The 11,818-nt window shown below is 39.9% G+C and overlaps 1 protein-coding gene across 1 annotated transcript; it reads left to right on the top strand.

The window, feature by feature from the left end:
- The first annotated feature begins 8,888 nt into the window (after window positions 1–8,888).
- On the top strand, window positions 8,889–9,654 carry LOC101308942 (agamous-like MADS-box protein AGL61-like). The gene has a single exon (XM_004294500.1). It carries the CDS (start codon window positions 8,889–8,891, stop codon window positions 9,441–9,443), a length of 555 nt encoding a protein of 184 aa, XP_004294548.1. The 3' UTR covers window positions 9,444–9,654.
- The last annotated feature ends 2,164 nt before the right edge of the window (window positions 9,655–11,818 follow it).

Here is an 11,818-nt window from a genome sequence, read left to right as displayed (position 1 = left end):
AGAAGAACTGAAGAAGGAAAGATATATGTTGGTCAAGACCAACTTTAGACCAGATCTGTGTTTTTTTTTTTTTGTTTGTAGAGAAAATAACTTTATTGATAACGGAATAAAATTACAGCATAATAGAATGACCGGTTGTGGTACCTACACCACGACACACATTCCCAAAAAGATCTGTAGTTACGGGTTCGTCGCCAACAACAACATCCATGAGCCAAGTGGGCCCAACCCCTAACCTAATTTCACGCTCAAAAAGAGCTACATAGTCTTGAAAGTAACGATACAATTTTGCTGCCAACACTAAAACGAGCCAATTCCCCTTCTTCCACACCGTGTCCAAATACCACCAGACCACGTGCAAAGGTAATCCACCCTCATGTTGCCACCCAGACCGCACCGATATTAAAGCCGATAGTCCCCAAGAATAACGCCACCGAAGTAGCACACTGACCAAAAAATGACACCCAAACCCTCGCCCAAAAGAGGAGGGACTTAGACCTAAACAAAACCTAATAAAAAAACATAAACTAACAAAGGACCAAACCTGGCCCAAAACTACACCACTGGCCCAGGCCCACCGAACCAGTTCCATTGGAAGCCCAAACGTACTCCACCCGGCCCAAAGCAGCAGCCGTATCATCGCCTCCGTTTCACCCCCAGCACCGCCGCAAGATCTGAGCCGTCGTCGTCGTCGGAGCCCCTGTATGCATTCTGACCACCACCGAGTCATGAAGATGCCGCCACCCATAACCTCGCAACAAGACACCAGTTCAAGACTCCGGGGACCCCACGCCACGCCGCAGCCAGATCCTGGCCGCCGTCTTCCCTGAGATGCAACAACCCCTTCACGCTGAGTGAAGCCATAGTTCGTATCCTCCAGCACAAAACTGGCCGGAAGGCCCTGCCCCCTCCACAATACCAACACAGCCCGTCCGGCCGCACCGACCCTACACCGACGAGGCGAAAAGCCCACGCCGATGCTGTGGCGCCGCCGGACAAGCCAGACACACCCCTCTCTTTCCAAAGCTCCCTCATGTTTTTACGGAGCAAACCCTATCCCCGAGTATAGTCCTGGCCATGACCAAATCTGTGTTTTTGTTCCTATATAAACCCATCAAACCAGAGGAATATAAAACCAAGCAGGCCTCCATTGCAAAGCTAGACTAGCTAACACAGAACAATCATCTCATTTTTCCTTCTCTTGTTTGTTTTAGGGTTCAATATCTCTCGTATTCTAAAGATGAAGGACGCTAAGACGAGAGTGAGCGAACTCCGAATGCAATTAAAGGAAGCTGAAAGACAATTGCAAGAGGAGGAAGAAAGAGGCAAGGAGCTTGACAAGCGTTTTGAAGAGCTCAAAGACCAGCCTAAAGCCTGGTATGAGGCTGACGTTGAAGAGCTCGATTTGAACCAAGTCAAGGAACTGATTGACATGTTGTTAGAGCTGCGCACATCTCTCTTGAACTATCAACAAGAGATAAGCTCTGGTGAGGCAGGGAGTAGCACTTCTGCTGAGAAACCCGATCCTTCTCCCCAGAAATAGATATAACTACTGTAGTACAATGATTTTTCTAAGTAACTTTCTTTTGATTAAAGTTAATTAGTTTCATTTTCTGCTTTTATGTTGGTAACATATATGCTTGCCTTGTCTAGCTATATGTGTTTTTTATGTGTTTTGGCCACGATCCTCAGCAGGGGCCAGAGAGGTAACTCAGCAATACCAAAAGTAACGGGGGTTGCGGGCGCGGAATGTGAATTGCGCGTGTGCTTGACTTCTAATCACACGAAAGGGCTCCGATGCCACCTCGCGGATGAGGGATTACGAGTAGCTCATCTATTCGCTTGCAATCAATACTCACTGTGGATAGTGAGCAGAGCAACTAATTGGAAAAGTAACTGAGGGCGAGACCGAACGGGCTCTGAAAGTAAAGGCGAGATGCGCTTAGAGTTAAGGTTTCGAGAAGCTCAAAAAGTTTTGTTGTAGTTTGTATGATTTGATTGTGTGTATGTATGATCTTTGAACCCTCCTTATATAGCGACTCGCAGCTAGTTAGTAGAGATGTAACCACAATCTAATTTGGACTCAGCAATTAGAATAACACAAGGACACGTCTCACTTGCGAACTGAACATCCAGATGACACGTGTCCAGCCACGTAGTCAAACTCCGCTTAGGACACAAATGTTGCCTCCGCGTTATCCAACTGTAGTCTCTTTTGCGAACTCAAACGACGAGCATCCTTATCCCGCGGGGTGCTACATTCCTTGTAGAAACCTATCTCGCGCGATTCCGAAGCTCGCGGTCCTTAACATGCTTTATTTTAAAAGGGCCATAGGTATTGGCCCAAATGTTATCCAAAACTTATTACGTAGTCTTGGACCGAAATATCAACTGGGCTCAAACATTATGAAAATCCATTTCCAATACATGCTTCCTCTTCACTTAATTAATTCAATTTGCTTCTCAATCGCTATATATGTCAAATAATTGTAACAATATTAACATGTACGCATGTCTAAAATAAAACGAAATGATCGTAGAGTTGCACCTAGTTGGGCGACAAAATTAAAGCCATACAAATGTACATGATCGAGTACGTATAACAACTATCAAAGTACGTGTTATGTGCTCGATCAATACCTTAATTCAGAAAGCAACCAAAAAAACTGTAAAGGAAAAAATCTCAATTGATAAATTATAAAGTGTAGAGAAAGAGAGATAGCAAGAGAATCATCATCTTATTCATTGATATGAGCCCTTTATATAGGGAATTACACAATACCAATATGGTAAGGATAAGAATACATAGATCTAGTCAAACTACATAAGGCCAAGACACACATAAAGAATATCTAGAAAGATACAGAATATCCTAGAACACTCCCCCTTGTGCCGCGTGCTAATATACCGATGGTGCTAATCTGTTGCCTCGTCAAAAACCTCGTCAAGTCACAAAAACCTTGTGGGAGAAAAACTGAACTTTGATCGTAGGAGAAAAAGAGTACAACCGTTCACATTTGCTAGTGACATGTATGTATGTGCTAGATTCCCCCTGAAGTTCGCACCTCCCTTTGATCTTTACATCAATCATAGGGCTCTTCCTGATTTTTACTAATCACGGAAGTTTCAACAACTTAGCATGTCAATGCTTTTTAACATGTCTTAACATGTCTTCAAATGTGGCATTGGGTAATGATTATCCAGATCATGCCGTATTGTCCTCAAACATGATCTTTTACACTTAGATCTTGAGGAGAAGGCTGCTTGTGAACTCAAAACATAAGTTCGTGTAGGAAATCAGATTTCCGTGCAGCATGACCTTTAGTTACTAGAACAGTCGTAACTTCCTTTAGGAAATACATATGAACGAACCATAAACGGTTTTGGAAACTAGACTCATTTAGCTTTCCAACCGTATATTACACACATTCTGGTTCATCAGGAGCTGTTCACAAGTCCCGTCGAAGTTGACTGTTTTGCCAAAATTAGAGTCTTAGACAGATTCGTCCTACTTTACGAAAATGGCCATAACTCACTCAATATGATAGGTATGATCAAATGGTTGGTGTCTCTGGAAAGTAGACACATAGACCTTTCCGATACTAATTTCACTATTTTCCAGTGAGTGAGATTTCCTGTAGGTCCTGTGGAAGTTGACTTACAAAACTTGGCTGATTCTGATTTCGCTTTTGATGTGTCTATCTTATGTAGGGATAAAATAAGCCTCAACCTTTCATACCATTAAGTATTTGAGTATCACTGATTAATGGATCAGGTTGTGCCAAGCTCTCTTTCTTCCTAGTGCGAGAAAGTATCAAACTTAAGGGCCTCTCTCCTTTTACGGAGCCACACGGCCTTGTGACACCAATTTTGCCACTACATGGCGTCACTGTATTACCATCCATGGTGATGGTGTTAAGACCAACACCTTTTGGTCATGTCATGTCCTCTTCATAGGACATCAATCCTCACAGATATATTTGCAGTATGTGATCTCGTCACTTTAACACTTTAAGCATATGGGATCAAGATGAGACTTAGTGGGGACAAACCACGACAATTCACGTCGTTCCACTTGAACACTTGTGTTCTTATCTCCCCCTAACGATGAGAATATTGTCTCATCAAAGTGACAATCAATAATTTAGCGGTGAATGAGATCGCTTGACAAGGTTTCTACATAAGCGGATTATAGGTGGAGGTTCATATCCAACCTAAACTTATTCATCTCAAATGACCTATCATTGTGCGTAGTGGCAGTGCGATTTGGCACCTAGAAATAACATCTAGCAGAACTCAAGGATTGGAGATCCGTTTCAATCCTGTTTGACCTCAAGGATTGTAATTTCGTGTCAATCCTCGTACACAGTCACGAGCTATAGTACAAAAATATTCAATGATGGTGGGTCGTAGATGAATAGTAAAGCTGCATGCAAATATTGCATAGCCCCAAGACGCAATAGAAAGATTGGTGCGTACCAATAATGTTCGAGCGACAAGCTAAAGGTGCTTGGTCGTAGCCTCGGTCAGACCGTATTGCGTGTAAACATGAGGTATAGGACACTTCAACTTATATTCCGATAAACTTCTTTAAAGAATGGGTAGTGAGCCCGTAGAAGTATAAGCAGCATAAGCAGTAGATAATAGTGTAACACGTGACTAGTGTGTTAACACTTCAACCAACACCATAAAACATAAAAAGGTGTCCATAAGTTGGTTGTATCTATCAACACAGTTTGATGTAAGAATAGAATATTCTCTTTTGTGTCATTTAGCCTAGGAGGGTCTCACTCCTAATTTAGCTAAAAATAGGCTTTCAAAACGAGCAATGAGCGTTGCAGGGGGCCAATGAGACATCGAGAGAATGCCGGTGCACCTCAATTGCTTAAGGAATTGATCGGACGGCCTCCAAGAAGTTGGAGTCGTGTTCAAGTGACGTCAATGTCCCCCGGGTGCCACCATTTACAACTATGGCGTCACCATCATGTTTCATGATGAAGCTAGATCCCGAATGTCTTCGATTTGAGTGGGAAAATAGATGTCCATGAGAATTTCACAAAATTTGGACCATTATATCTCTTCCAAGATGACCGATTTGGTCAAACCAAAGCCTATATGAGTCGGTGTCCCAAATATCATGTTTGGCGACAACATGTGATTCAATATTTGAATCATAGTGACATACAGTCCACTAGATTGACTCATGAACTTCTCTAAGATGCATTTCAATCTGCATTCATGAGAAGATATACACAAAAGAATTCTTGTTTATTCTCACAATGTGTTTTCAAATGAAAACCATTAGTGAAATGTCTTTAAAGCTCAACATGGTTCGGTTGCCACTCAATGCATAGAGGGCATCTGTGACGTTGATCATGGTGCCATGAGGCATCAAGATTCAAGATAAACCGCGTCCCTGAATGACCGGTATGATTTAATTATTGTAGTCACAGAAGATTTACAAAAGCACAAAATCCAAAGATAGTTGCAAATTCCTTAAAATGTTGTGGATAGTTTCACTATCTGTGATGCACTCAATACAAAATGGAGTAGATAGTAGAGTAAATAGTTCCACTTGAATCATTTAGAAGGATTGAAAGAAGCTACAAAAAGCTGCAATCCCGAGAGTGCAAAAAAATTTCCGTGCAGAATGACCTTTGCGAACTAAAACAACCATAACTTCTTCGTTAAAATAGATATGGATGAGCCGCGAAAAGTTCTGAAAACTAGACTTGTAAAGCTTTTCAATGATATAAAGCTCACTATCTGGTTCATTTGGAGCTGTTCACAAGGCTCAAACGAATTTGACTGTCCAGAATGGATAGATTGTTGTTTTTCGCAGAATTGGGTTTAGGGTGGCGTGTAGTGAAGCTGTGAAGTGCAAAATTGGCATGTGCGAAGTTGTGAAGCTTGCAGGTGGCGTATAGGCTTTTGCCTTAGCCAAAAGTGATGTGTGTATGATCAAAACCAAGTCCTTTCGGTCGTTCCAAGGTCGTAAACTCCATGACTAGTTAGTAAAAACTCCCTAACATGAATATAAACTAACTCAGAGGATCTAGAGGATTCGATCATTATGATGATTGTCCGATTTTGATAAGTCTTCAATGTCTTTTGCAAGACGACAATATATTGGTTTTATAGCGTAGGGGATCCAAAATCAAAAGCTTTCGGTAACTCCAAGTTAGCATGACCAAGCATGTCCGTGGAGGATCGGTAGTGCGAGGCACACTTAAACCATTATCTTCTTAATTTCGGACAATTCTAAGACATCACACTGAGCTTGGATGAGCCTAGTTGAACGATTGATGATAGAAAATCCGCTATAAGGTATAAGACTTAACCGGAAAACACGTGGGCAATCCTCATTGAGGATGCGGTGCCGTGCGTCATCTTCACTTGGAAGAGACCAAAACGGCACAATCTAACCATGTAGATTGTAAATATGCCATGTTTCTAAGGAGGATGTAAGAAAGTACATCTTTCTTGTAAATCAATATGAACCATAAGAGGAGAATAGTTTCATAACTTCGAAAAAATTCTCAAGGCATTCATTATTGCTAATGTGAGTACATTGATGTCCCAAATAGATGAAGGACGTCGATACGACGCCTTATTACATATAGCTTGGAAAGAAAATCAATGTCTAGCCAATGACGTCAAAGTCAGGGGTAGCTAGAGCTGGATCCGAATCTTTAAAATTCGTGATCATGAGGATAACGTTATTGTCCTCATATTGATTTTCCGTACCTTTTTGTATGCATTCATGATTTGAGGATGAACTTGACAATCTTGAACTAATGATCCGGAGATCCACAATGGTTGCATTGTCATGAGCTGACATGAGTAGTTTTGACAGATTGGTGTCTAGACCGGGAGTGTCGTCATTAGGGCGGGCGACACCTCCCCCTATTTTCTAGACATCAGACACCTCCCCCTATTTGCCGTGACCCATATTGTTGTCCCCACATTAGGGGACAATCCCAAATACGTTTATCGCATTAGCGTATATACAATTCCCGTTTACAATTGTATAATCAAAATCAAGTCTCGTTGGTAATCCCAAACCAACTTGGAGGACCTAGAGAACTTGATGATAATTGAATCCGCTAAAGATTATGGATCATGATGCCATAAAAGATCATCGACAATATGTAGTCAATTAAGGTGGTAAGCAATCCACTTGACTAATAACTCAACAAGTAGAGTTATATGAACGTTTCAAGAAACGCTCCATGAGTGCGTTCCACAGTACTTTGTGGTCATTACTTTTTGCACAGATTGCCATTGAAGGCTTTTGTCGATGTGGCACGTCAAAACTTTGAGCGCGTGAGATGTGAAATCTCAGCATCTAGGCTTGTTAGCCTGGGGGTCAAAACATGTGGTTTAATCCTTTCAAATGAAAGGTTCCATAGATACCAAGCGAAGATCCGCCTTAGGCATCGAGTACGTCAAAACTCAAAGGAGCAGAATTTTACATTGCTCTTGCATACAAAATAAAGCTGTTATGAGACTCGATAGAGGTCACAAACAATGCTTTTAATGGTTTGTCCTTCGGATAGATCATACACAATCCGGAAAAGCCGCGAATTGATCAAACACAATTCCAAAAAAGGTCTCGGATTGATCAAACACAATCCGGAGAAATGCCTCAGATTGATCAAATATAATCCAGAGAAAGGTCAGGGTTGATCATACACAACCCGGACAAGGAAACAAGAGTGATCAAACACACTTTTGACCAGCGAATAAAATTCTGGGATTTTGGTACCTGAATGCACAAAATCCCAAGCATAGAATGGAGATGGAGAAGGGAGGAAAGGATTTTATTCTCCCCGAGTTATTGAACTTGGAAAAGCTTAGGGTTTGAAACATACCTTTCGAAACTTCAAACGCTTTAAGAAGTCGAAAATTATAGTTGGAGGAAACCAAGAATCGTCGGCAAGCGGCGGCCAAAGGATTGGTGGCCGGTGATGTCAGACGACGGCCGGGAAAACGGGCGGTGGCGGTAGTCAAATAGAGGAGCCAAAAAACACTTTTTAGGGTTTCGAAAAATATATTGTGGGCTATTAGTTTTAGGGTTAGAGTAAAGTGCATGATAACGTGATGAAATATAATGTGTAGAGAAAAAAAGATAGCAAGAGAATCATCATCTTATTCATTGATAGGAGCCTTTTATATAGGGAATTACACAATACCAATATGGTAAGGATAGAAATACATAGATCTAGTCAAACTACATATCCTATTGGCATAAAGCCAAGACACACATAAAGAATATCTAGAAAGATACAGAATATCGTAGAATATCAACCTATATATACCCATTTGCCGAATGAATTGTCACATTTCAATTGGCCTAACAATATATTCTATTAGTTGGTTCACTAAATCAATACCAATGATTTCCACCATCTTCATAGCTACCATTTAGGAAATGAAAAAAAAAAAAAAAAAAAAAAAAAAGAAACTATATCAAGAATGACTACGTACAGTACGTTTGGAGAGCCATCCTGAAACACCCAAGTTCTTAGTTCTTACAATCCACCAAAGCAACCAGAATTGGATATCTACAGAAGGAGATACTTTACAGGAAAGGTAATCCAACCAAGTTAACACTTTAGCATATAATTCAATGCACCCTTTGAAAAATCTGGAATTCTCATTTGGAAATAAATGATGCCAACCCCAAAAGTGTTCAGATTTAATTAGATTTGGAAGCATATAGACAAAGAAGGAAACAAAATTAAAATTTTCTAATACCAGCAAATCACAAATGAGGCCACGAACCGGCCTATATTAGAAACAAAGAACCTTCTTATATATAACATGGTTATAAATCTCAAACCAATTCTCCAAGTTCCAAGAATCTCTTTCTTTTTCAATCAAAAATGGGGAGGAGAAAAATTGAGATGAAAAGGGTGATCGATAGCAACTCCAGGCAGGTGACTTTCTCCAAGCGCAGAAATGGTCTTTTCAAGAAAGCTCACGAGATTGCCACTCTCTGTGGTGCTGAGGTGGGAATCGTTGTTTTCTCTCCCGGAGGCAAGCCCTTCTCATTTGGGCACCCAAATGTGGACTCAGTAGCAGACAGGTTTCTAAATAGGGAGGAAGATGAAGACAACACTGATGATCGTGGTGTTCGTCGTTCTGGAAAAGTTGTTGAGAGACTAAACCAACAGGTCGATGATCTTGTGAAGAAAGTGGAGGCTGAGAAGAAAAAGGGTGAGGTGATTCATAAGGCACTAGTGAAAGCAAAAACTAAATGGGGGCTTCCGGTCCAGGATATGAGTCAGAGTGAGCTGGTAAAAGAGAAGCAGTCGCTTGAGGAGTTGAGAGAGAGTGTGATGGCAAGAGTGACTGACATGGAGGCATCGTCTTCTTTGCTGCTCCTGGCAAACAAGCCGGTGAAAGAGACTGAGAAGAATGTTGCTAAAAGTGGCTGAGGGGGTTTTAATCGCTTAATTTGTAGTAAACCGTGTGGTTTTGTTGTTAATTGGTAGATTTCTATTTTCTCAATTAGAATTTTGCTGTCAGAACCAGAAAAGGAAATATAAATTTTCCTTTAGAGTGTAATGGGTCGAACAATAAATAAAAATGGTTGTTGCTAGAAATGTCTTGGATGTGCTAGTCAATTCTTTTGCCAAATTACATAACCCGTTTATTAATTGTAGTTTTAGATCTAGTTGGATAGGATAATAATGTTGAGGAATTAGTCTCACATTGGGAAAATAGACATTACTTCATCTATTGTCAATTGGTTTTACATATAAACCCCAAACTACTTCTTGGTATCAGAGCAAGTTATCTAACGGTCACACAGACTCCACGTCACCTAAAAGTTGTCCATGTCGCCACACGTATGGGGATGTATTGAGATATGAACCCCGCATCGAAAAAATCGGACATTGTCTATGGGTATATAAGGGTTTGAGTCATTTCATATATTCCTAATTAGTTTTGGATGTAAAATCCAGACTATTTCATCGTATTGCCATTGAAAAATTTAGATATAAGGGTTTGAGCCACTCTATCCATTCTCAATTGGTTTTAGATGTGAACCATAAACCACTTCATCGTATTGCCATCGGAAAATTCCTATTGTCATCGAAAAGATCGAACATAAAAGTTGACGACATTGTACGTCATTTTGTAATAAAATGATTTATCTTATGATTAATTGAATCAATGATTTACTAGAAGGAGACTATTATCATTTAGGTTTTTTTTTTTTTTTTTGGTTTACAAGCAAAGCCTAAAAGGCCTAAACAAAGAAAACAAGAGAACTAACTACTAGAGCAGAGACTCTCCTGACTCTTGTTACAGCAACAAGATCATCAAGAAAATATTGAGCAGCATGGGCGAGAGGATTGTAAAAAACAATCAGACCTAATTCATGAAGCACACTGTTTTTAACCAATGCACCTAATTCATGGACTATTTATCATTTAGTTTAGTTTATGAAAAAGTTATTATAAGTTTAATTTTACACATCATAAATTCTACTTTCTTAAAAAATTATTTTCGAGTTGGGTTTATCCATTTTTTGAAGAAAGAGTGATTATGGACCTGTGGGCCTTGTTCACTATTGGGTTTTAGTTTTATAGGCCCATTCACAGTTCAACCCAGCTTGTGTTTTTTAATCTAATCAATTGATTCAATTCTGGGTATAGGCTAGCTATGTTCATATATATACCCCACGAAAAATGCTCGACACCAAAAAGAAGTACGTTGACTAGATGATTTTGTGAAATAGTAGGAGCTGCTCAGTGCTCACCACACCAGGGATAGTTTGGAAAATTGGAATGGCTTATATAAACTCTTGTATACAGGCAATACGAGTGTATATAGATTATAGAATGTGAGTGAGACCAAAAAATCAAAATAAAGCCAGGTCAAAAGAATACTGAATACCTTCTCCTCCCAAGCAACAGTGGTAACAACAAGATGTATGAGAGAGATCTGAACAAGAGATGGTGTGTTTAGCTGTTAGATAGGACGTCCATTAATCCTGTGGATAGATCAGATCATCAAAATTGAGAAGGCACATATAGATGGAACAAAAAGAATGCTGCTCTTTGTTAATAGTATCGAGAAGACACATAGATAGAAAAGAATTGAGAAGGTACATTAACTAAATACTGCATATATATGCAGTTCAAGTATTAATTTCTCACAGACAGCAGCTAACTGCGGTTTACACCGATTTGTGTGGTTATTATTATAAAACAATCATATACACGCTGCCTAGGTTTATAGTGGGAATCTGGGATGTGAATGACAGGGTGAACTACATTAAATGAAATCTCATGAAGAAAGTAATGGATTCAGATACTTCATTTCCAGCATCCATGTATACAAAGGATCCATGACAGGTACTATCATACTCTACATGGGTTTCACAAAATTTTTATTAAAACCTACGTCCAAAAAAAAAAAAAAAAAAAAAAAAAAAGAAAGCTGCAAAAACTGGCAGTAAAGTACTAATACTATTTATTCACACCTTACAAACATCATGCCATGCGTGGACATAAGCATGATATTCTTGAGCCACCAGTCTAGTTAAAAATAAGCATTTTCCTTTTCCTGTTTGCCATGTCTATATTCTCAGCTTCACTAACCTTTTTCCCTAATTCCATGGCGTTTTCCTTTTCCATACTTTCCATTCTAAGGACCCCCTTCAGCTTTGTTCCGAACTTAATAAACTCCATATTAAGTGCTGCAGCCAGAGTTTTCTTTCCATCCTCCCAGGCCTTGTTCCCTAATTCCAAGCTATTTCGGTAGCTATCCCTTTCCTGGGAAGTCCTCTCCAACTCAGCCT

This window comes from Fragaria vesca, linkage group LG3, assembly GCF_000184155.1.
Source record: "Fragaria vesca subsp. vesca linkage group LG3, FraVesHawaii_1.0, whole genome shotgun sequence".
Lineage (NCBI taxonomy): Eukaryota > Viridiplantae > Streptophyta > Magnoliopsida > Rosales > Rosaceae > Fragaria > Fragaria vesca.
This window is presented reverse-complemented; position numbering and strand designations above follow the sequence as displayed.